The following is a 27,084-nucleotide window of genomic DNA, read 5'->3' on the forward strand; positions in this document are numbered from 1 at the left end:
TAGAGCATAGGCAATATGTTTTAAATTGCTTTGAATAAATACTTTCATATGCCACTCCAGTAAGCAAGAAGTTCAGTTTGTCGCGAATTTGCACCATTAGGCATTGTTGGCCCAACAACAAAGATTACTAAATTCAGAAAAAGTTGGAAATACATTAAAAGACAGGCAAATTAGTAAACGAAAGTGATTCATAAGCGAAATAAAAAGGGAAAAGTAGAAATATTGAGTAAAATATTAAAAAATATTTTAGTGGATGATAAAAACAAAAGCATTTTTTTCGGAAAAAACTTTTCCAAATACACGTAATGACGTAGGAGAGTGTGACGAAAGTGCGTTCAGTGATAGGAATGATCCAGATTATGCACCAACTAGGCCTAGTATTTCACTGCACAGCTTTGGCAACATTTTCATTTTTCCCCACTTTCCAATATTTATAGCCTCGAATTCCTGATGTTGCGAATTCGCGACAAACACATTTTAAAAGTTTTTTTGTTTTCTTTAAGTTAGGGCCAAACCAGTGTAAAGAGGCAAAAACATTTTTTTTAGCTTATACAAACAAATTCAGGCAACAAAGGGTTAAAGTGGTTATTGTAAATGCAATTAATTCGCATCGCCGTTCCAACCACATAAGTCCTTTGCTAATTATAATTGAACTGGTAAATACTCTATTTAACCTGCCGGCAATGCCGGGTATTTCATCTACTATTTTCTAAAAGAGCAATGAATTTACACTAGCAAATTACAGCTTCATATAATTTGTGTTTGTGACATAATAAACAACTTAAACAAGCTATACATGCTGACTTAGAGCCCAAACTTATTTATAGCTAACAAAGCACAGGTATCAAATAGCTTTCGCATAATTTGCAGGTTTTACATTTAATTGCCTCTTTGCACTATCTGTGCGATGTTTTTATTTATTTGAAAACATTGCCTGTACAATCCTAATATTTGTATATTATTCGATTAGGGGGGGTCACGAGTTTCTAAACATTATGTCAAGGGGGCGCGACCAAAAAAGTTAAAAAAATTCTGCTTTAGATGCTACATATAATGCATACACTTACTTTGTATGGCAAGAACGTCTTTCATACATTTAACTGTATTTGGAGATGGACGCTTAGTTAGGGCACTTTCAGATAAAACAGAACCCAGGTCATGCCCCAACAAAGCTCTCACACACAGTTCTGTGCAATCACATAATGCATTAATTTCGAAGCCACCTTCAAGTGCCATTACAACCTTCCCTTCAGCAAGCTGCAGCATCTGTTCCGTCAAAAACGCAAAACCTAAAAGAGAACTGTCTTTGTAATCATATATTTGACAAGTTAACATATAATACTTACAATTGGGTGATAACTTAAAGCCTCCCAGTGCTGGTGAATGACCGTCGGCTGCTGAAAATCCAGATGAAACAAACACAAAGTCCGGCTGAAATTGCTGAGCAATAGGTATAACAATGCATCTAAATACTGCTATATAGTCAGCATCACCCAACGGAGGATTAAGGCTATCAGAAAAGCCAATGTTAACATTAAAACCTTGACCTTCATCAGCTCCAACCTAAAAGCATTAAAATGACATCAGTATACTATGCCTGGCAGCAATAGCTTATAATGTTAGCACTCATCTATCGTTTACCTTCTTTTATTTACTACTATATTTTCGCTTCACTGATTAACAATTCAGTTTAGTGATTTTGAATGTTATTCATTTAGTGTATTTATTCAAAAACTTTTGTTTTTAATCAGACAGTGGGGTCTTTCAATCCTCTGTTATGCTACTTGGTCAATATAATGTATAAAACACACATAACACAAATATTGAAGATATAGAACATATATAACACAAATACAAGATAAATCAGGTAAAAATTAATCCAAAAAACAAAAGTATCCATGATAACTTACAAAAGGCTAGGTACAAGATAAATCAGGTAAAAATTAATCCAAAAAACAAAAGTATCCATGATAACTTACAAAAGGCTAGTGAGCTGCTATTTGGTATCAGTAATGTATACAGAGTATTTTATTCCTCTGTCTTTTTTGCACCATTTACTTGTAGTCATTATGAAGTAGCCAATTAAAATTGGTATACCTTAGGCACTGTCACAAACTAGTTCGGGACAGGATCCTTGAACTAACTGCTAAGAATATGGCTTGACTATACATTCTCGAACAAGACAGTTATTGGACACCACAACAGTCAGTATAAAGCAGGATATAACTTGTCTCTATAATCACAGGGTTGCAAGCTGAGCTGAAAATTTGTATGATCCGCTTAGTATCCACACAACGAATGCCGATGCTATATCATGCAATACAAAACAACCAAAACTGCGCACAAAGAAACAATGCAGCGCTCAGAATGGAGGCTGCACAAGTCACAAAAAGCCTTATCCCCCGGGGAAACCGAGTCGGCAGGTAGCCAATCTGAAACAGCAGTTCCTGGGACAAACGCATCACTCAATAGTTTATTACAAAAGGGCTGTAATAATTAAATTTCTAAAAGGCAACCACAAACCACTAACTAAAAAAAGTATGACATCAGATTTTAAACTCAAAACAAGTGTTTTTACTTTATTTTTTGGTTGCAATTTTTTTAACAGAAAACATTCAGATTTTTTCCCTACAGTATCGGGGTTGATATTGAATTAAAATTTGCACACAGCAGTAGGGTGAGTGTGAACCAATCATCACTTTCCTAAATGAAATACCACTTGCCCAAAATGTATGTGTGTCGTCTGCAAATAGTTAGACCAATGATTAAACCTGCCTATTAATTTCTGTACTTTGAACTATTTATCAATACTTTGAACTATTTATCAATTCCTAAATTTATAGTTATTAAAAACACTCTGGACAAGGTAATAAAGTTTAATTTTTTTGTGACAGTATGAGTCATAGAGCTACAGTGACAAAAGTCAACAGAGGCAGCTATAAACTTATACGTCATTAGACCATAAGTAATTTGTTAAAATAAAATTCAAAAATGCCCCTTGCATGCAGCAGGCAAATCATACTCAGATTTCCAAAAATAAAATATACCAACTGGGTGATGTATAATCTTTTTCTGCTGCTAAATAGCTATATATTTGAGAAAAATAAAGAAATAATCCTTACATATTGGGAAATAATTACACTGTTCAAAAGCAAATTTTAAACAGAGATGTGATAAATTGATTCTTAAAGTGACTTCGGCGCTGATCTTGAAACTGCCCTGATTTTTTTATAACATCAGGTTTTTGAGATATTTCCATTTTAATTTTTTCAATGTTTTGCTGTATTGATAAATAATATAGGCACATTTCGCAGGTAACATTATTCAACATTGATACCATTCTATCTGGTTTTACTGACATATTTTTTGCAAAGCAATTATGTAAAGACAAAAACATTGTCATTACAAAACCGGACAAGGGAAAAGGAGTAGTATTTATGGACATAAAGCTATAGTAATAAAATGTTAGGTTATAAATGACCAAAAGAGGTTTAAAAAATGTCATACCGATAACAACATAATAAATCTGATCAAATTCCAAACTTTTACGGTATATGAAGCACCATAATGCACAGAAGAAGATTTGCATTCAACAAACATCAACAACACCTTTAAATTTATTTCAATAATTTGTGACATATGTTTCAAAGGTAATAAGGTCATAGCAGCCTTTTATGTCACAAGTCTGTTCACTAACATTCCAGTCAATCTGGTTATTGAGATAATTTTTGGACAAGACCACCCGGAAGTTCTATGTAGGTATGTTAACGACCTTCACGTTTTTTCACCACTGTCAATGCTATCCATCCTAATATTAAGTATTAAGTTAACCAAGGAGTTGGAAACAATCAACAGACTGTACTATTTAGATGTATTTTTACAGTATGGTAGTCGAGGTTTACTTACAAAAGTTTTCCGTAAACCGACTCACTTGGGTACGTATGCCAAGTGGTCCAGTTTTATCCCCTTTACCTACAAACGGAATTTAGCTAACATTCTTTAAACCAAGGCATATGACATTGCCAGCTCATATAAAATCATGCATAAGTTTGCCACAATAAAGAACACTGAGTTTGCCACAATAAAGAACATGTTGTTGGGCAGTGGATATCCAAGTACATTAATAGACCGTGCGATTTTGCAACTCCTTAATAATTCCACATAAGATGACAACTTAAAAATTTTATACAACGAAGCATAAAAGACAAAGCTAAGTTAATTTCGCTTCTACCTTGGCATCTTTTAATCATGCAGCTCACCTTTCTCATTAAAAACATAAATTATCATGTACGTTTTTTGTAGCTTACCAACATTTCCTTTAATTAGGAAAAATTCAGGAAATATTGGTTCACAGGACTTTAGGACCGTGTTGTAATGACTTAAGTCAATGACTTGACTTAAGTGCACTTAAGTCACTGTTTTCAAACGACTTGACTTGACTTGACTTAAGTCATTTGGGAAAAATGACTTGACTTGACTTAAGTCTTTCGGACAAATTACTTGACTTGACTTAAGTCATTTGGACAAATGACTTGGGTTAAAATAAAGCGTTTTTTTCAAATATTTTTTTTATAAAATTGAGCTATTTATCCAAATTTTAGCACATAAAACAAATTGCTTGCTATATGTTGCGTTTTTTCTTATTTTTTAGTTCAGTTATTGCTCATAATCATAGAAATTTAAAAATTTGAATAGTTTAAAATTTTATTTTTTAACAAGGACATGACTTAAAATTGACTTGCTCTAATTATAACTTGACTGGGACTTGACTTGTTATTTATTCAAAAACACTTGACTTGGACTTAAGTTGTTTTACAAATGACTTGACTGGGACTTAAGTCAATTTAAAATGACTTGTTTACAACACTGCTTTAGGAATACAATTTTTGGGTTTACCAAACTGTTTTTTGCGGACTCCTGGTTTATGTATATCATAAAAATTGTAAATTACCTCTTGCAATGCTCCTGTTCCAGGAAAAAAATTGCCACCATCATATCGATGTACAGACACCACTAGTACTGAAGGATCAGAATAAAAAATATTTTGAGTGCCATTACAGTGGTGGACATCCCAGTCAACAATCAAGATTTTTTTATAAATTGTTGGAAAGCAACTTTGTAGTTTTCGAGCAGCTACAGCAACAGAATTAAAATAGCAAAATGCCCTGTAAATGAAAAACTGTCAATGTGCAAACCATATGAAGAAATCATACCAGTCAACAACAATTACTTAAGTTTAATTAGAGTTCATGAAATAGTAATTTGATTTATAAAAGATTAAAATAATCTGGAACCTGTTAAAAATATTTTTTATTAAATCGAACTTGCAATAGAAGCCACAAAGTGGGCTACAGGGCTACCCATGGTCAACTTGAGGCCAATATTCACCAAGTTTACGCACAGCATAATTGTTAAGTAATAGTAACACATTACTGGCGGTAGTAACTTTTTATTTTTTTCAGCATATTATTTGATAGGACATTACTGGATGATGTTTGTAGTAAAGTAAAACTAAAACACAACGATACCTTATAAAACGAACTGAATTTGTGAAGAGTTTGTCGCGTTGCATTTTCACTTACTATATGGGCAAAAATTTAAGTTGTAGCAACAACCTGTTTTTTGTTTTATGTTTTATGTTTATGTAGTTATGCATCACAATTTAGACAACTATTTTAACTTGCACTTTTGATTTTTAATTGATATACTAGGATTGAATACTCTGGATTTTTTATTCTTAAGATTCAAAACTTATTATTCTAGAATAATTCTGGATTCTACTTTAAACACCCCCAGTGGCAACCCTGATAGAATAAGAAATGGCAAGCATATTTTTGTGGCCAAAACTTTTTAAAATATGATTGACAAAAAAATTATTGAAATTGGTTCATGATTTCGTATTTCAACGTGCTTAAAGTTTAGCTCTCAATTCTGTAACATTCAGGAGATCCCCTGATCGCAGTAGGCCGTAGCGATATCAAGCAATATTGCTTGCTTTCGTACCACTTTTAAAGGTTACGTAGCAAATGATCGGAAGCAGTAGGGTTGTGTTTTGACAGTTGTTCAAACTTTTTCTTTACTTTTGACATAAATAAACCTTTTAACAATCTTACTAAGGTAAAAACTACTGTGTCATTTTAGAAACATAGGCGATCATTGCCCCTGTTTTGTATAGTTATATAAAAACAAAAAAAAGATGTACAAATTAATTTAATAAACATTCTTATCTTACTTACATTGCAAGGTTTTTTTGAGCATGGTGACCAGGCGGCCGTACCACTGCAAAACCATTTTTTAGTTTCTTCTGTGCAACATGCATGGCCAAGTCTACTGTGCATCCAACTGCCATTCTTGCTGTAAATAACAATGCTTTCTTAATTACAATATTACTAAACTGTTATGGAAAATATTATCTACCTGCATTGATAGTTTCTAATTCATTCCAAACAGTATCAACATCTATTCCATTGTCAACACCAACACCACCACAAGGTAAAACAATAAATTTACTTCCAAGGTCTAAAACAAAAATGTTATGCAAAAATAAACATCGAAGTTTTATGAATCATATCATTAGATTTATATATTTTAATTTAGTTGAATTGCTTTCTACATCCTATTGCGAATGTAAGATTCTCCATTTATTTCATTATAACTTCAAAATCTAAAAACGAAGTGTTGTCAATCCATAAAAATGTCTAATAAATTGCTTGCCATTTTCCAATGAAGGTTTTAAAAATGGACCAAATTTTACATGCCTATTTCAGGGAGAATAAAAATATGTCATGCAGCTCCATTTTGGCCTCATCAAGCATTGCTTTCAACTAGAATTGACAGCATTATTTTGCATGCCTAACATGATTAGGGATGTTCAATGTAGCATATCAACTCCTTAGATATCAATGTAAATTGGATTTGCATCCTTTTCTGCTGTTTATATTGGTAATTGGATCAATATACTCTTTATGATTTACCTTGGATGGTTGCACCAATTGTATATACACTAGAGGCAAGTTTGGATGAAACCCTGTCGCTATGACAACACATTTACAGTGTTTGGTTTAAATGCAGCCACGTAGTGCGGCGTCAGCATTTTCTGGAGTGATCACAATTACTTTGTGATAACATTCGTCTAATCATTAAGTGTCAATTGAGTGTTATTGTGCGAACTTCTAATGTAGTGTTTCCCAACCTTTTTTATACCAGTGCCCCCTTTGGGCTCCATATTATTTCATATGGCCCCTCTCCCATCTTGCTTCACTAGTACGCTATTACATATATGCCTGTAGTACCTAAATAGATAGTTGGCTTTTAATCGTTGTCTAACATTGGACTTCAAAAAATACATAAAAATGAAGAAACATGTTGTTTTCAAACAAACCGGTGTGGTATTATGCAACTAAAGCAAGTTTATTGCGCAAAATGCAAAAAAATGCGTCTATTGGTTTTAGTTGGGGAATCGTTTATCTCAGGCGTGTACTTAATGCACAAAAGATTAACACTATTTTCATCCCCTAAATGGCGGTACCCACACTTACTAAAAAGTTTGCACAAAATGCTAAAATGTATATATTACGTTTATCTTGTAGTTAAATTTGTATAAACGTTACTCGTGACACAATAGCCATATTTCAAAGTTGAATAGGAAAAAATACAATAACTAGATATATTTGGTAGAAATTGCATTTTGCAGAGTCTTAAGTTCACACAACGTTAGGCTGTTGACAATGGACACCATGAAGAGGTGAAATATTCCACAGCGCCTTGATCCCGGAAACACTGCCAAGCCTTAGTGTAAACGTACTATTAAACCCAAAATACATGCGCGTAGCGCGAAAAAAAAGTGTTTTGTTACGTTTTTATGTAGTTACCATTTTGGAACATAATTGATGAGCTGTAGTAAGATGTAAAAAGAATATCAAAGCCCGGAAGTAGGTATCATTTTGAATGTTGCGAATAACTCTTTATTCATTTTGAACATAGTGAGAAGGTACTGATTTTAAGTGTATATATACTGATTAGGCAGGCGTGCATTAAAACATCAACAAGCAGAGGGACGATTGGAGAACACATTGTGATGCCGTAGATCAGTGTGTAAATTTTTTGCCAAAATTGAAACCATCTTTCAGCTTGTTATTCTTGCGTAAACGATAAAGAAACCCTTAAAAACGTCAATGCTTGGAAAGATTGTTGTCTTTTTAGTGGTGACAAACTTGCTTGAGTCGTTTAAAATGGAATTAATCTTTTTATTGTAATCACGGCTGTCGAAAATACCGACACCATTTCCTTTGTCTGGCTTGCAGATGGTGATGGCCTTGTTCAGACTAAGATTATGTAGGGCCGTTCTATGTTCATTGGTAATGTCCATCTAAGTATGGCGCCTTTCATGGAAGAAGGAAGATTTCTATTTGCTATATAAATTCATAGCATATGTTTGCAGTCCATTTTCTTGCAAATCCAAGCATCAGCCTTAATTGTTGGTAAAAGTTCTCAAATTCCATTTGTATGTGGGTGTAATTTGAATGTTCAAAAATTAATCTTTTATTGAGTACAGTTCTTTTAACAGACGTTAAGTTCTTCTTGGATAGATTAATTATGACTGCAGGTTGTTTGTCTACAAAATTGGTGACAAGTCCAAGATTTATTAGTTTCTTATTGTGGATAGTTCTGGTGAAGTCAACTTGTTCGTGATAACGAACAGTTAAGAATCTGTTGACGTAGACACGTTATGACAAGTCCAAGATTTATTAGTTTCTTATTGTGGATAGTTCTGGTGAAGTCAACTTGTTCGTGATAACGAACAGTTAAGAATCTGTTGACGTAGACACGTTATAAAGCCATCTGTTGGTCAAGAATTAGACAAATATTTTGCTCTCGGTGCAAGAGTATGCCTATTTGTCTATGGTGTACTTTAATCTCATTGGTCAGTAAGTTCTTTTGGAAGGTTGCTGTTTTTTTAAAGTGTGGCAGTTGTTTAGAATGTCAAACATTTGAAAGATTTCTTTTGTTACAGTTATTTATACATAGAGTTGCCTTATTTATTTACAGTTAGTTATACATACAGGGTTGCCAAAAATACTTTGAAAAACTTTTTAAAAGGCGATTAGTAGGTTCTTAAAAACCTAAAATTGGATCACTCAACGTTTTTTTGGTAAACCTAAAAAACATAAAAGTATAAATGCCATGGTCACCACAATAAAAAAATTATTAACCGCTCTCAGAAACACATAACTTTACTGGGCACAAAATAAATACCAAAACTTTTGGAAAAACATAATGATTTTTTTACTTCTAATCTATAAGTCAGTTTAAGGGGGTGTCCAACAAGCGGCACGCGTGCCAAATGTGGCACAGGACCTAATAAAAAATGGCACTCAAGCCCTCCCCAAAAAATACTAAAATTGTTATTCAGCCAATTGTCAGAAAATACTAAGTTTGGTATACAGCCAATCAACATTGTTTGTTCACAATATAAAACAATCGCGGCAATCACGACAACCAACAATTACTTTTGATATGGTAACAGTATACTGTGTGGAGGCTAGCATTCACATAATATTATATAGCTTGGTGTGAAGAAACAAAAGTCAGCTCACCGAGAGACACTTTGATGCAGCGATGCGCATTTCTACTAGACAGTTTTTTTTAAGTTTTAATAGACGTTCTTATTTTTGGTAAAAAAGCGCTTTTATGATTAAAAAGAATTGGTTCGGTTACGAAACTTTGGCACGGGAAGGCACGCCGGCATGTTTGAGTTGGACACCCCTGCTATAGGGTAATTATTTCCCCACGCTACTCCAATTAAATTGAAGTTAAACAGTTATTTAAAATATACTGGGAATATTCTGGATTAGTTATTCTAGATGTGAAACCTAATATTCTAGAATCCCAGGGGATTTTACTTTGAAGATTTCTAAATATGATTAAAGCAAATAAACACCAATTACAGTTTTATAAACAATTTGTTTAAACAACAACAGACAGCAAGTTTCTATATAAAAATTTACTGACATGATAAACCTAACAACTGTTTTTTTTTTCAACAAATGTGTTATGTGACTTTTTAGCAGAAGATAAAATGCAATGGAGACCAATGATAACATTTTAAATTGTAATGAAGTACATACAGAAGAAAGTAAACACTATTACAGATTTGGATAACACCTCATTAATAAATAACGCTCTAATGCGTGGCTTATCAAACCACTTGGTACACTAACAGAGGAATTTTGTTTAAAAATTCTGTATTGACTGCTTGAGGCTTTCACACATAAAAAGATATGTATATAGATTTGTTATATTATGTATTTTTATTGAGACTTACTTAAAGAAGAGATTGGACTAAAAAAATATTTTTAAAGCTGAATAAATATCACTAAAGCGTAGACAAGATCAAAGTGAACTGCAAAAAAGTTTGGATTAATAAAGAAGGGGTGGTTTATGTATTTAAGGGTATGAAAAACGGAATCAAAGTAGGAGGTGTCTTAGTTGTGTTTTAAATTTAATAAGTTTTAGCAAATCATTTGTTTATTATGTTACATATTTAGAAATTGTGCTACTCCTGAAAAAATCTTTAAATCACACCTCAAACAATATCCAGGTATAGTGTTGTTTTTTGCAAGTGTCTTGTTATTTTGCAAGAAAATTGTTGTCTTTAGGTTTGTAAGGAAGTTACATTAAAAATGGGAACCAACCAAACAAAAAAAGCTTTTTAATTGAATCAGACACAATTTATAACCTTAATATGAACAACATTCAAAGCTTTCTTCACCAGTGCAGCAATACATACCTAACTCTTTTCTTGCTAAGGATGTGGTTCCATATCTTAAAGTATGTTCTTGTGTATGAACAAGTTGCAATTCATCAGTTGTTGCTTTACGAGGCTCTATTTGTTCACATTGACCAATTTCATTGGGACCATCTGATACAAATCCAGCAGATAATATCCTTTTCCAAATAGCTTCTAACCGCCCAGGGTGTTCAATATGGTTGTCCCCACAAGCACATCCATGCTTTAACATTACATGACTATATGCAATACCAGTTGTAAATTTGTAAATCTAAAAATAAAAAGTGTACACTTTTCTGGTTATCATGTGTTAACTCAATTTATAAATTTAATACATCTGGGAATAAAATAATTTATTCGAAAAAGTGCAGACATGGTTTAGTAGATTAAATTATAAATATTTAATATTAGCCATGAATGTATGTTTCTTGAGAGTTGCAAAGAGTGTCAAGTGGCTCTACATAATCACCAGTTTAACCTTGAAATGGATAGGCATCTAACTGGAAATGGAAATCTACAGTAACATTTAAAACAAATAGTTTTAAACACTTATTGTTCAACAAGACAGGTTTACAATATAACCAAGTCAAATCAGCAATATATTTTTTCAATTATTGCATGCTCACTCGGGTTGTTTAAATTTGTAAGTTTTTCCCATGGAATTAACCTTAAAAATAGGTAAGCACTTACGGTTCTCTGGTTTGAAACCAGTGTTTTGAATGCACCCAAATAAGGGCAAAGTTCTAAAAATTTGGAATTAGTTGCACAGAACAAAAACTGAGGGTATGTTTACATGTCGCAAGTAACCACAAGGGGAAAGATGGCGCTACCTCTTAAGCTAGACAGGCCGCGATACTCCTAAATAGAAAGCAATTTGTTTTCTCCAACATAGAAAAAACAACTCTTTTTATCAAAAGCGAGAGTGATAGCAATACTCTTAAAGTGGTCACAGCTGTTTAACAATGTAAGGCAGAGCTCATAAAACGTTGTGTTAAATATACACATGTGAGCGGTAAAGGTGTAATGCCACAAAATCTTAATGTTTAGGCTTGCCAAAGCAGTTTTAAATGGCAAAACCATATCTGCAAGATTTCTGCTAACGTCACCCTAGCTGATGAATTGTCACTTTCCATCAGTTAACACAGAAATATTGTTGCCAAGAAACGATTGTTACTTAAGCAGAAGTTACATCAGTGGTTCTCAACCTTTTATTGCTTGCGGCACCACTCAGAAATAATAAATGGATTGTGACATCTCTACAAGATTTTTTCTGTAGGTAAATCACTAGAATATCACAATAAACGGAACTGAAACATCAACACTACACAACGTAGGAAGTTATAATTGGATTTAGTCCACTCTAATCGTTCACAAAAGCCAGATTATTTAAGATTCTCAAATATCTCTCGGCACCCTTGAGCATTACAAATGGCACCCTAGGTTGCCGCAGTACCCCTTTTGAGAACCACTGAGTTATATGTTAGATCAGGGTTGGACAATTATTTTTAACTGCGGGTCGCACAAGAAACTTAAAATGCTGTGTCGGGCCAGGTCAAAAATAAGATCTCATATACATGCAATATGGCATCATACTCTGACTTGATAAACAAATAACCTTCAGAACGAACCTGTTTTTTTATTACGTTTGAAGTTGTTTTAAAATTTGCAATTTAAGTCTAATTTTGAAAAGTTGTCGCGTGAAGCGTGAAATAATTGCAACTATATTTGTTTTAAAATGCCTACTTTAAATTAGATTTATAGGGGGACATGACGCATTGAACACAAAAAAAAACTATAGACCACATATTTAGTTGATATATTGGCATTTGTCAAGCTGTGGGGCGCATTGACCCAAAAGTTAAGATTAAAATACATAAAAATTTCTCACAAAAAACTTACAATGTTTTTTTTGCTTTTTGAGGCTTTAAGTTACTGATTTGTTACTTGCAGTACAACGGCCAAATTGCAATAAATTGGGTATATTAACTAAATTAGGCTGACAACATGTAAATCAGTATGTTTCAGAGTTTAGAAAACGGCTGGTATTTAGTTCATAATTTAAAGACGGAATACGTTCAACCGAAGCGCAAAAAAGATATAAATATTAGGATAAGTTTGTTAAACTTTCGTTGGAGAGAGCACCGTAATGCGCTTTTTATCTGTTAAGATGCCAAAAAATTGCGTGGCACTTAGGAGAAAGACAGAAGGGATTGGCGCGAAGCGCGAAAATAATTTCCATTTTAGTATTTATAACAGGCTAAGAGTTTTGCGGGAAAGAGTCTGGAAAGATTGTTTAAGATACCGTACAACCAAACGTGTAAAAACTCGCCCTTGTTTTTGCTTATATGCATTTTAACAAAAATAAGCTGCAGGCGAATTAAATCGCATGGTGGGCCCCTTCCCGCCCGCAGGCCGTATGTTGCCCAGGTCTGTGTTAGATTGTCACAATCATTTTTTTAAATCACCGCTTTATGCTGTTTCGGAAAACTTACACAATCATGGTAAAACATAATATGGTATAGTTATCCTATGACCCAAGCTTCATGGCTTCAAGTCTTTTTTACAAACGTTTCCGCAAGGACTGTATTTTCATAGCGATTAATTTTCATAGCGAAAAGTCACAGCTTGATAGGATGACAAGAGACTTTTGCTACTTTACAAATATTTTTGCTTAGCCTATAGCTAAATGTTTCTTTTGGTATCCCAAAAAGGGATTGATAGATTAACACTATAAAGAATATGTAAAGCTATCTTTAACATTTATTTTGGGATACATACTTTCACAAACATTTCATTAAATGGCGATAAAAGTGGATTTTTTAATTTCAGGTAGATTCTGCAAGTTAAAGTAGTCAATGGAATGGTAATTATTTTGAATCGGTCCAAGTAATTTTTCATCATGCCAAGCTTTTTAGCTTTAAACTGGAAAATGCCCAATCCCTATACCAGCGACCAGCGTGGTCCAACTTCTTTTCATCCCAAAAAACACAATTTTTTTTATCTTGCGGTCCAATGTTTTTAAATAGTGATTCTAGGCTTATTGCTGGCAAAATATAGCCTATGACAGTGGTTCTTGACCTTTTTTCAGCCGCGTCCCCCTTTGGTAATTTTCATATGCCTTTTGCCCCCCTACGAAAAGCAATTCAGCATTTTCTATTAAATATCACTAAGACAGCTCGAAAATCGTGAAGTTTGTTGTCGGTCGCGTGTCGCGCGAAAAAAATTGAGTTTAATTGGTTGAATTGGCGCTAAACTATAAATTTAGGAGGCTTTTCGCATTGGGCACACAACAAATTGCTCGTGCTCGACACATTGATTTAAACAGTACGTTTTCTTGTTTGTGACGACACACAATACAACAGCCATTTTGCAAAAAAACATTATAATTTCGCGCAAAAAAGTTTGAGTCCCCCTGTTGCTAGCCTGTTATCATATATAAAATATGGATAAAAAATAGTTTGAATGGGGGATGACTTTCATCGTTTATCTATAGGTTAAAAAAATTGTAATTAAATAGGGCCGTTATACATTCAATGATATGAAAACATGCAATGGCACTCAAAGAGACTTTGGGCTAAAACACAGTCAAGAAAAGTATAAAACATAAGATACGCGCGAAGCACGAAATTTTTTTGCAGTTTCCATGTTTAGCATGGCAAAAACGGAGTTTGTAGCCTACAGCGCTGTAGGAGTGGTGTACAAAACAAACGAAACCTTTAAAATCATTGCAAAAAATTAAAAAATTAACTTCGATCTCGCGCCCCCTAAAAATTGCTTGGCACCCCCCTAGGGAGGTGCGCCCACCAGGTTAAGCGCTGGCCTATGGCATATATACTAACTTTTAAATCTACACCTTTGTTCAGCTATGGTAGTTATGAAATCACAAAGGGTCATTTACAAAGTTTTTTTTGTCCATTACAATAACAAAGAAACAAAAATTGAAGTGATATTGCTACATTGCAGCAAAGTTGACTACCAGTTCGCGGGCCAAAAAAGCGGAACTCACGGGCCAGGGCCTGCAGTTGGACCACACTGCCCTATACAACCTGGCAACGCTCTAGTGATATACATTACTAAACATTTAAGTTATACAAAAACGAATATTTTATGACTCACATTGATCCTAATTATGTCATCAAACTATTAATGTAAATAAATGTATGCATAAGGTAAAAAACATGTGCAGCAAATCTAATATCCATGGCAAGCAAGATACTACCCCTGATTTAGAGAATACTTTTAATGCAGTTCCTAGTGTACATAAAAAAGAATAACTAAAGCAACATACCTTTGGAACGGAAGGTATTTTTAAAAAGGAAGTTGCTGGAGAGCTTTGTGTCCTGACCAATGACCTACGACCAGTCTTGCTTGTAATATGATCTCGAGGAGACACTGGCTTATATTTGGTAGATGCTGCATTCTAACATTGAAAAAATATAAATAAAAAAAAGTTTCATATTTTTTACAAACAGTCTTACAACAAAATTCTTTTCAAAGTGTGTAGGAAGCTCTGTTGCATCGGATAAAGTTTTTAGCATCTTTGTTTCCTGATCTTGATTATTTAAATACAAAAGCGGAGCAAACAATGATTTATTTAGAACAGTGTGTGTTGCACTTGCTTCTTTTGGTTTAGAAGAGAATAAATCATTTTGAGACCTGTAAAAAATAAGAATTAGATTTAAGACATGTTGCATTACAAAGAATAATTGAGGGTAGAGCAACGTTTTATTAAATATGTTGATTAGTATTTATACAGCGATCCATTTTTATAGAAGAAATACTCAATTTGGTTGGTAATTTTTTTCTTGTTGGTTCTGCAGATAGAAAAGTATGAAAAGTGAAGAATAATTAAAACATAGCAATTCCAACAAATGTTTTAATCCGGCACCTTAAATATTTTGTTAATGTACAAACTCTTTTTAGGATTGCCAATTTAATATAAAATATTTTTAGGACTGGCACCTTAAATTGGATCATAATCAAAATGCAGGTTAAACAGAAAGCAATGGTTTAACAGTTTTGGAGGATGTCTTTGAGCCACAAGCCATACACATTTCACAGGGTTGGAATTTTTATAATTTTGTTTGAAAAAGTTTGGAGTTATAACAAAAATAATTTTAGTTAGCGAAGACCCCCCTTTTCGTAAGTGACAATATCGTTTTTTGTTCGTTTTTCTCAGCGTTTAAACTCACCGTCCTAAGCGGTGTGTTTTTTAGTGTAATTGGGTCATGCGTCTTAACCTAATGCGAAACCAAAATCAAAGGCAAAACGCCGTTTTTCGTTTCTTGTTTGGTCGACCGTTAATGCAGGATATTTTTTCTCTCGCATTTCCTTATTCGTTCAGGTTGGCTGATTAGCAAGTGTGTGTTCGACAATTAACAACAATAAATCAAGCGGTCTCCGCCTTTTTCTCGCTTATAACGTCAAGTTAGGCGGTGTTGATGTTTCTCGCAGTTTTCCATTTCACATACTTTTCGACTATTTTAACTACGTAAGCGCGAAAATTTTTGCGCTTCGCGCAAATGACTTAACTATGTCTGTTTTGTTTACATTTTAATGCTGTCTTTTGAACAGCGCTGCCTTACCGTTGCGCCGTGGAGGGCTGCCAAGTGCGTCGCGAAGAAATAAAAAACGTATTCAAAAATATTGGACATATTTTTTTATTTTTTAGTTTCGGCAATGTAATAAAACTTGCAATAATATTAAAAGAAATGCTGTTATATAAAAAAAAATCGCGCTCGCTTAGCCCGCCAGGTGTGCCCTCTCTTAAAAAGGTTAACAACACTGATTTTAGAACTATTTAAGTGGCGTTTTTATGTTGTGCTAGTCGAATAATACCAGGGAAAACGATCTTCATTTAGTATTGCAGGTGGCGAAAGACGTGCTTGTAATTTAGCGTGGTCCCGAACATGGATCTACCAAAATCAATCACATATATTTCATGGTCTTGTTTTCGATTTACTCCTGAAGTTAACGATTGCACACTAAGCGGTATTATTTATGACGTTATCACAATCGCTATTTTATGACGTCATTAACGTCAGACGAAAAATCGGGGAATTCCCCAAGTTAAAAATTCCCCCCTTTTTAAATTTCTGGATACGCCCCTGATTAAGCACACAAACAATGCACATTGCTTGTGCCCGGTATATTACCTTTTGTCAAGATTATTATTTGTTCGCTGTTGAGAATTTTAGCTAAAATTTATCTACAAATTAGGGCAAAAGAAAGTTGTAAAACGAAAGGTTGGTGCAAGGAGCCAAAAAAATTAGCAGTTACTAGTAGCCGCACCTAGCTGAGATAAAACTAATTAGGGCAGTTTTTTGTCCGTATGTAGCTCAAAAAACTAAATGGGACATTGTTTTGTCTGTATGTATATCCCAGAGAAAACTATTTTGGGAAATTTTTGTTTGACGTAGCTCAGAATAAAACTAATTTTGGTACTTTTTTAAAACTATTTTTGGTACTTTTTTTTCCTTATGCAGCTTTAAAAAAACTAATTTGGGCCTTTTATTGAAATTTTGGTGAAGTAAAAATGGGGACACTTATGGCATTATATTTAATAAACCTTTCAAAATAGTGATCGTGTGTGATACATCAAAATAAGGGTTTTTTTGAAAACTGTAAAGGGGGTCACGACAACAAAAAGGTTGGGAACCAATGGGCTATATAGCTCAGTCATTGCAAATGTCATATCAAGTGATGTGTTTTAAGCATGCAATCTTATATTGTAAAACAGCATGTAATCTTATATTGTAAAACAATTTGACCAAGTTATCAATACAGGCGCTGGTTGCATCTATGCTGTTTGCCACTGTTTGTGTCTTAAATGGGTTTAACAATTATACTTCCCCACAATAAGAGTAACACCTTATAAGGATTTAGCCCATGTGGAAGTGGCATTTGAGCAATTTGCATGATTTTGAAACAAAATACACAATTCTGATTCCGAATAGAATAATTTTAAACTATTTTCAGATTTACTTTAGTTACAATAAACACATGTTTGCAAATTTATATTGCAATTAATTATTGTTTTTCTGACTATATCTTTTAGGAAAACATAATAAACCTTTTCAGAAAAAATCTACAACAAAGCCAACTGAAGCCCGACAAACATACATTGTCTGACAGTAGGACTGTTAGCCTGCCGGGCCAAAAAACAACGACAAAAATAAATCAGATTGGAATGTCGGAGGCAACCAACCTTTAGGGTTTACCACCATTTTGGCTACTAGGGCATAATTATTTATGTCCTCGATTTTTTATTAGTCTTTTACTTCTGTACAGAAGAAATACCTATTGCCAATTATAGTTATGATGAATTATACTCATTTTGTTACCTTTAGAAATTTATGTTTCCACTGTTAACATTTAAAATTGTAAAAAAAAACAGACAATCTAAAAAAGGTGCACATATTCCAGGTTTGTTTTTGAAAACTTAAAAGGCTTTTAACCATAATGGTAGTATAGTTACCTAAGGAATATTCGTAATGCATGTTGTGCTAATATAATATTTCTTGCTTACAGCTTGTGACATAACTATTTATACTTAGTATGTAATGTTTGGAACACTCATCAACCTATAATTATTTTGAAAAAATAGTCAACGAATGTTGTAGAAGCACAGGTTTTAAAAGGATTTTTAATAATACAAATTTAAGACAATCAAAGACACATCATGTTTCAAAGACTTGTGGCAACCCTGTATTGCTTTCGTTGTGTTTTTAAGTGGCTTCAATTCCATTATATTTTTTACTATTTTAACAAATCAATTGGTTAGTTTTCCAAACTCATAAATGGTCCTGCTGTTGGAAGCCAGGTAATTGACACAAAGTAATTTAGCTACTAAATGGCCATCAATTCTTTTTACTGAATCTTTTGATTTCACATTTTAACATTTTGGCTACATTTTTAGATGCTTACTATTCCAGGGTATATTTCACAGTTCAAAACTCTGTACTTTACCAATACTTTATGATGTACACGAGATACAAAATGAAAAGTACAAATTGGAGATTGGCCAATATAAATTACTTAGACTTTATATATATATATATATATATATATATAATATTATATATACCTGGGGTATGACAATCATGATGCTACACTGTTAGTGCACGATGCTACACACTTAACTAAACAGCTGTTAAGTTAGTCAGCCATGAAACTGAAAATAAATCTTTAAAAAAAACTATTTTTTTTAAGGCATAACTAAATTATTTTTATAGTAAAATATCTGCAAAAAATTATTTCCAAAATTACTAATACCAACATCGCTATTAGCATAAATTCATCCAATAATATCTGTAAACCAATACATCATTCCATCACTAGTACAGCTAACAGCACCTCCATAAAATGTCATTTTCTCTTTTTGTGGAATCTTTTTCAGGGGAATTTAGCTCTCTATTGCGCTTTTTTTGTTGTTGTAGCATTCTTTGGTGTTTCTTCTGGAAAACAAATTATAACTCAGTATCTATTTTAAGCCCCCAAAAATATAGATACATTGTAATGCCTGTGACAAGACAAGTACAACAGACAGCTTAAAATATGGCAGTTTTAATTGCTAAGAAACCAAAAAATAAATAATACTTTTTTCTACTTGAATACCACTAGAATAATTGGTGGGTCACAAGAGACATCATAAAACAAGCTTTATTTTTGAATAATAAAGCATAACTAAAGACAATAATGAGGACAAATAATGTTTAAAAACATTCGCTAGGGCATAATGTTGAAAAACAAAAAGCCTAATTCTCCTTGCAGACCCTCTGAAACTGCTGTACGGAGCCCAGTTGGTCCGCGGACCCTAGTTTGGGAACCGCTGCTCCAGAATATAATTACCATTAAAGCCTTTTGTTGTTCTATTTTACATCAACATTTGTGATCAAAATTCAAAGGTTGGCGAAGCAGAAAGGAAATGACAAAAATTATGTAAACCTGTCAACAAAAAAAATTGCAAAAATATGTTGTGGTTAGGGATGTTCAAAGAATCCTTGGATTCGAATCCAGATGGGATTCGAATCGAATTCTGTCGTTTATTTCGGGTAATTGGAACCGATATAATTTAATGATTTGCCGCCGATTATTGCGCCTAATTGTACAAACGCGTGTGGTAAGTTGGCCTGTCGCTGCGGTGACCAATTTATAGTGCTTGCTTTAAACGTTGCCTCGTAGTGCAGTGTCAGCGTTTTTTCGGGCGACCAATTACCGCGTCTCGCGATAACGTTCTTCTTATAATTAAGTGTCAATCAAGCATTATTGGGCGAGCGACTAACGTGTAATGTCTGGTGTGGAGTTCGCAATTGCCCTAAATGCGTTTACTTGCAAAAGTAATATTACGTTGTAAAACGTGCTGGCCGTCTACAAAATGTGCTATAGGGTTACTTAAGGTCAACTTTAGGCCAATATTCAGCGAGGTTATGCAGTTATGCACAGCGTAATTGTCAAGAATTCGTTATGTCAATAGTAACTTTGTATTCTTTGCAGTACATTATTTGACTGCATAACAGATCATGTTAGTCAAAAAAGAAGCACTAAAACCCAACAATGCTTTAAAAAACAGGACCGAATTGCTTAAGACTTCTGTGTGCAGTGTTTCATTGTACTCACTATGGGCAAAAATATAAGTTTTGGCAATAACCTGGACAGTTGACATAATACAGTTTACAGAACTGCTTCAAATGACAGTTGTTAAGAATGTTAAACATATGGGAGATTTTTCTTATAATCTACACATGTTAGCAAATTGTTTGGGCGATTTATTGCTGTGATTGTAGGCCCTGTGGGGTAGATTAAGATGAATCCCTTCCCCAAACAAAACCAAGGATAAATAATTTAATAAAAATATACTAGGATTCGCTATTCTGGATTCGTTATTCTAGATTCGAAACCTATTATTCTAGAATACCTTGGGATTCTACTTTGAACATCCCTAGTTGTGGTTGCTGTGGATTAATTTGTGGAAAGTGTAAGCTGTGTTAAAGTTGAATGTGTGAATTGCGCTGAATGCCGCTAATTTATTTGTGTGGTTTTAGCTATCTGTACAAAGCGACAAAGTTTTTTATCTTAAGCTAAAGCGACAAAAAATAAAAAAAAATTGACATTTTTCTCCTCGAGTGTCTTTCTCTATTCCTTCAGGTTTGCTAATCTGCAATGTATATTCAACATATCAGTAAGTGAAATAGTTTAATTGGTTCACAAAAATAACTTTGCAATTAAATAGGAGTCAATGTACACAAAATGATAGACAACACAATTGCAGGGCTTTCAACGCAACCTGCATAAAATTCTGCGAGGTATTGTAGTTGGTTTTCTGTCTCACGCCCACAATGACTTACATTCAAACAATACAAGTTTTACTCTCATTATGTGCATTTGCCAACAACTTAACGAGTTTAAACTTACTCTATATTTGACAAAGAATCATGTGGCTGGTCGCAGAAGCCTTTTTAACCTGATTTCCAATTATATTTTTAGGCACTGAAAAATATGATTATTCTATGGGCCATAAATCGTCTCGCATAAATGTGTTTCAACATCACATTGATCGGCCCTTCTACTACCTGTAGAAGTAAATCTCATCCTGCACAGCCTTCTTTAAATATTGCGATTGCAATTGTGTCGGTGGCCATTTGTACAGTCGATATGAAATCACAGGAAACTAATTGAAGGCCTTTGGAAAGATTCAAAACCTTTAATAAAACTACTTAATCCATTGTTCTTGTAGTATTTCAATTTAGCAGCCTTTTCTTCTACGACATAGTCACTGCAAATTTCATTTCACCCAGCGCATGCAATTTAGATGACATTAGTTCCACAAACACAGTGACTGATTAGCGCTTTTGCAGTCACCCTTGCTTTATACCAGTGGTTCTCAAACTATGGGTCGCGCAGGGTAAAAAAATGGGTCGCTCTATAGTGATTCAATCCTGCGCAACCGAACTTTTTTATTTGATTTTTCAAATACTAAGTTAATCATGACTGAATTATTGCATCATAAGCTTTTCACGTGGCTTCAACTCTGTAGCCTGGATTATTGCATCATAAGTGATTTTCTAAACGTTTTGATGGCAGCCAGCTGCAGTATAGCGATAGCCAACTACAGTAGCTGCTAAGACTGTGTAAGCTTTTAGTCACCAAACAAGCCACGTTGCATTTGTTTGTAATCATCATTGTTTCTACATCTGGTTGTCTGTGTCGTTTTCTATTTCATGCATATCAGAAAAAATACATTTTTTGATGTTTGAGGCTTGGGTCGTGAGATGCTCATAAAACTCCGATTTGGGTCGCGCTCAAAAAACTTTGAGACCACTGCTTTATACAGACGTTTGAGCCTATGACAACCTGATTGGGGAAGGGGGTATTGCTTGATATCCTAACATATGAAGATGCAAGAACTAGGTTCAAACAATGACCAGAGCAATGGCAATACACTGTGGTCGGATATCTTAGAAGCATCCTGGCCTGAGCTCAATTGAATTTTCCAGCTATGTTGCTCGTACCATCATACTTGGCCCCGTAGCATGTTGCAGTACAATCAAAATGATGTTAAAGTATGCAGAACTGTGTTGGAAATGCATTGCCCTGTCAAGCTTTTTACTTGAATGAACCCAAGAAACATTAATATTTATGGTTCTGCGTCTCTTACAGATGGCAAGTTGTTCAGAGCAAGAAATATTTATACTTTTATCTTCTAGGACAATAGAACTTTATTCTATTAACCATAATTTGCTGTATTAACTATTATTTTCCTGTAGTTTTGTTCTGGATTATGGCACTAGCGTCTAGTGTACATCTCATTTATCAAAAATGTCTCTAAATATTTTTTTAGGATTTCCACATTGGAAATGACTTTAGGTCTCAATGCAGATTTTAAATTTAAATGGCTTTCGGCAGTGCTATACTGGTCAATATTATTTAATGGCCATTTATGTACTCTCACTGCAACATTTTGCCTGAAGTCCACACAAGATAAAAGTAGCAATCAAGCCAGGGGCGGCACAATTTATGGTTGCTTTTTTCTGGTCACAAGCTAGTTATGTTATTTATGTGATTAATAGGTATTGTGTAGTGATTCGAAAAAAAAAAACAATCTGGACTTTTCTGGTCACAATAGTACAACTATTTAGACCAGAAGTTGTTTGTTGCGGCTTGCGGGTATGCATAATACATCAATTACATAATTTTTCAGTGAAATACCTGTAAGATGTGATGTTGCAGCTGTGAAGAAACAGTAGTAGGAGCAGAACGAGTGCGACTAAGTGTCTTATGAGGCCTTAATTGATGTGACCTAATTGGGCCAGGATGTGAGGAACCTTTTCCAACTTCATCATCTTACATAAAAAACAAATACAGAAAAATGTGTCAGGCACAAACTTGTTAACAAATGTTAAAAATCAAGATAAAGATGCAATTTTAATTCAACTAAATTGGAATAGAGTATTAGTCATTAAAAATTGTTTAAGCGAAATTGCAAATATTTCACTTCTTCAATGAAGAAAAGCGATTGTGTAAAGTTGGTAGAAGAAATGTAATTACCAGAGTACCTGTTTTATTAATATTATGCCTGGTAACAACAGTTTATGTATCAGGTATCCAATTTGTCATAATGTATGTGCTTGCATGCATAATATTTTATACATAGAAAGTATGTCCACATTTTCTAAAGGGTTAATTGTGCTTGAATAGAAACAGTCTTCTATAGACTATTAACAGGTATTGTTTTTTACAGTAGTACAATTTTAAAATATTCTTAAACAAAAAATGTTTAAAATAGTTTTTGTCATAAAAAATCTTTCCATTAACTTAAGCCTCTGTAGTAATATATTGACAATTTAACTGTGAAACACATTAAATCCCATTTAACGAATAAACCCTAATAATCTACATTTACCAAAGATTAGCGATTCTGTAAAGAATTCCTTCTGCAACGGTGAAAATCTTGCATGCTCAATTTCTTTTAACTGACCTGAAGTTTTAAAACATATTCACTTTAAAAACATACAACATCAACATAAAAAAGGAAAATTGTTTAATAGTAATACATTAGTATTTTTTCTATGCACTAATGCAGGTACACTAATATAAATTTGAATAATGACAAAAAAATACTTTTGATAAGTTCACCTAAACATGCTGGCCATGAACTAGCTTGTGGCGATGAATTGTGTGCATCAGATGAAGAATACAACCAATCAGGGGTATTTCTGGCATACACTACACCATCCTAAACAAAAAAACAGCTAAAGCTAGACAGGGTTGCACATAGATTTTCTAAATATATTTTACAATAATAGTTGCTTTGCCTTCTAGAAAAATTCTACTTACTTAACCAAAAATCTTATTTTGCTTTGTAGTGTCTTTAAGCCTGTTTAGAGGGATTTTAGCCTAAGTCCTTTAAATATAAACATAAAGCAGCTATATTTAAATGCTGTTTTGGGTGTGTTTAAACTCAAACATTGCAATTTTTTAGCCATACAGTTATTCAAGTCAATTGTGCAGCCATACAACTGTTGGGTCAATATTTAATTGACCTAATTGCTCTTGTGATTTGTCAAAATCATCTTGATAACGATATTATATCAAGCAAAAAAAATATTTCCAGATAAAAATTTCTGATTCAGCTAGCTATTTAACACAAGTTTGGCCGACAACATAAGCTTATCTAAAGGGTTACATGGTAAAGGCCTAACTTTTCAAGCTGAAAATCAATATGCAAAGTGCCCATATTAGTAAATATTAAAGTGTCAAAATGGACTCTATGGAAGACCTTTTTGGGCTCTCTTTCATCTCCCAATGTCGATCAATATTAAGGCCATTTTTCGGGGGCTATTAATTTTCAATAACCATTTAGACACAACATCTGTCTTTCCTTTGTCATAAAAATTAAACAAGGTTTTAAAAGGGAACATTTATAATGGTGTGTATATATATGTAGTTCTAAAAAAAAAAAAAATTAGTGTGTTTACTTACAAGGAGAAATGGAAATGTATTTATGTGCTCAAGACTAAGTAATGTTTTCGTCAAAAATCCTCATGTACCCAAATAAACAGGTTAAAAAAGGAAAAAGTCGGACTATTTACCCTGTACAATGTGTTTGGTCAATTCCTTGTTGTAGTTGCGCAAGAGTGTATTGTGGCCATTTAACAAAATAATTGTCCTTTAATTGTTGAAGTTAACATACTTTGGGATTAATAAATTAGGACCTTCAGATGGTCCAAAAACCACAACCAACTTGTGGATGTCAATCAGCACTCGCCTGAAGCAAAATGCACTTGCCTTGGCAAATGGGCGAGTGCATATTCCCAACCCTAAACCTATAACTAGGGCCATTTTTATTGTGACCTAAAAAAATTTTAACGAAATTGCTGATTTGTAGAGGCCACAGTTTTTCCTTGAATTAATGCCAGTTAGCCAAACATAATATTTTGCCGATTTCAGACCCAAACGTAATATTTTGTCTAAAAGTCAAGGTGTTTTATGGATTATAAAAAGTGTGTCGTGTTTTTGGCGATAGATTTAGCTTGCTTAGGCATTTTTGTATTACAGAATATCAGTAGGCTATTCCTAAAATCCAAACTTCTGATATTCAAAAAGACCACGTTTATGAAGAGGAAGTGTTTTATAAGAATAATTTAAATACGTAACAATGAATAAAAAAATGGACAATTTGGGATAAAACTTACTGCTGATCCAAGTGGGCATTGTGACATAATCCTGCTTTTATGGGTTAATATGGTTTAATTGTGTCACGGTTTCTGATTTACAATGCTTCCATGATGATTTTTACAAAAATTACTTTCAAGAAACACAAAAACTTTATCAAAAACCATAATTTGTCAAATTTTGACTTTATTGTAAATTTTACTTTATTCTGACCTATAAACTTCTTAAAAACAGTTCCCTAGGTGCTGCAAACAACTTTATTCTTTGATTCGTGGACAGACGAGGTCCTTCAAAAAATTTGACTTTATTGACTTTTGCGGGCCCTACCTATAACCAATATGGATGACAGCTTCATGATGTCTTAAGACACATAATCCAGTGAGTTTTTGGAGGTACTGTCACTTTTATTTATCACGAGTCAACAACAAAACCTTCAGTAGTAACTTGTTTCATATTTTTTACCTAGTTTATGGTTCTGCGTCTAGCCTCTCTGCGAATATTTCATGTTTCGTCTAACGTTTTTTTAACAAACATAGTTAGCCGAAAATTACGTGTCTTCCTTCAAATTGCAGATGAAAATTTAGTTTCATTTTTCTTTCACCATCAATCTCTAATTTTATTTACATTTTTTGACCCACAAAAAATAGCCTAACCTTTGTAGACCCTGCATTCAAATATCACCACCAATCACAACAAAGCACCTTCCTTCAAAAAAGTTAACTGTTTTTTTTTTTGCCAACCTGTCATAAAACAAAAGTGGGCAAAAATATTCATATAAAAGAGTGGTTAGCAATATACAAGGCCTTTAGAAATTTTCCAAGAATACCTTCACAAAAATTCCCATGATATCCATTAGACACCTTACCCTTAATATTAACAAAATAGCAAAACACACACAAAAAGCCCACTGCTGAGTAATATTTACACTATAACAAAAATACAACCACAAGGGTCTAGAAAACATACTTTATATTAAATATAGTAACCAAATAAATGAGTAGTTTCAACCTGTGGACCCAGAGACTTTAGTTATAGAATTATAGCCTTAATTATATGGGCCGAAAATTTATTTTCGGGACATATCTTGTTTTTGCCGCTATTCTTTTTTGGTTTCCTATGGTTTCCTATGGTTTGTTTCAGACCGAGTTTTGTCCGAAGCTTTATAGAAAAAGTAGACATCGTAGAACCTTCAAATTTTCAGACATGGCGTAGAGTGGTATAAAGGTGCTTTGTAAAAGTTTATGAGGCTGCACTCCCAGGGGCCTTTGCTTGGGGGGTAAAAACCTGAAATATTGCGTTTTAGCACTTTGTAGCTAACGACAGCCATCTAGCAGCAGAAAAACTTTCATACAGAATTCGCTCATATTCGCTTGCTTTGTCCAGCTCGCGTCGCGACGAGGCGGCTGCTGGCATCCCTGCTGCGCCCTATTGTCCCGCGCGTGCAACATTTGTGTTGGAAGTGGCTTGCCTAGTAAAACTATGCACATGCGACTTGCCTTTCATAAAGAGGCCTCTCTAAGTAAAAAAACCTATTGCTCTTACAACACAAAATATTTTACCACCGCAAATTTAAATGCGAATCCTACAGGCAGTGTACACATCTCTGTTAGCACATGTTGTAA

General features: G+C 33.8%; 1 protein-coding gene across 1 annotated transcript in view; it reads right to left on the bottom strand.

Moving 5' to 3' along the window:
• The window catches only part of LOC146168141 (histone deacetylase 5-like), a 69,488-nt gene that overhangs the window by 8,046 nt on the left and 34,358 nt on the right, over window positions 1-27,084 (bottom strand). The window contains exons 9-20 of the mRNA XM_083390862.1: window positions 23,924-24,023; window positions 23,691-23,765; window positions 22,997-23,130; window positions 19,145-19,245; window positions 15,268-15,445; window positions 15,078-15,209; window positions 10,790-11,060; window positions 6,418-6,519; window positions 6,237-6,354; window positions 4,952-5,165; window positions 1,347-1,563; window positions 1,068-1,289 (exon numbers count right to left, since the gene is read on the bottom strand). Of these exons, the coding sequence (XP_083246988.1) occupies window positions 1,068-1,289; window positions 1,347-1,563; window positions 4,952-5,165; window positions 6,237-6,354; window positions 6,418-6,519; window positions 10,790-11,060; window positions 15,078-15,209; window positions 15,268-15,445; window positions 19,145-19,245; window positions 22,997-23,130; window positions 23,691-23,765; window positions 23,924-24,023 (1,864 nt within the window). The remainder of the gene's footprint in view (window positions 1-1,067; window positions 1,290-1,346; window positions 1,564-4,951; window positions 5,166-6,236; window positions 6,355-6,417; window positions 6,520-10,789; window positions 11,061-15,077; window positions 15,210-15,267; window positions 15,446-19,144; window positions 19,246-22,996; window positions 23,131-23,690; window positions 23,766-23,923; window positions 24,024-27,084) is intronic.

The sequence above is a fragment of the Ascidiella aspersa genome, chromosome 1 (assembly GCF_963924565.1).
Source record: "Ascidiella aspersa chromosome 1, kaAscAspe10.2, whole genome shotgun sequence".
Lineage (NCBI taxonomy): Eukaryota > Metazoa > Chordata > Ascidiacea > Phlebobranchia > Ascidiidae > Ascidiella > Ascidiella aspersa.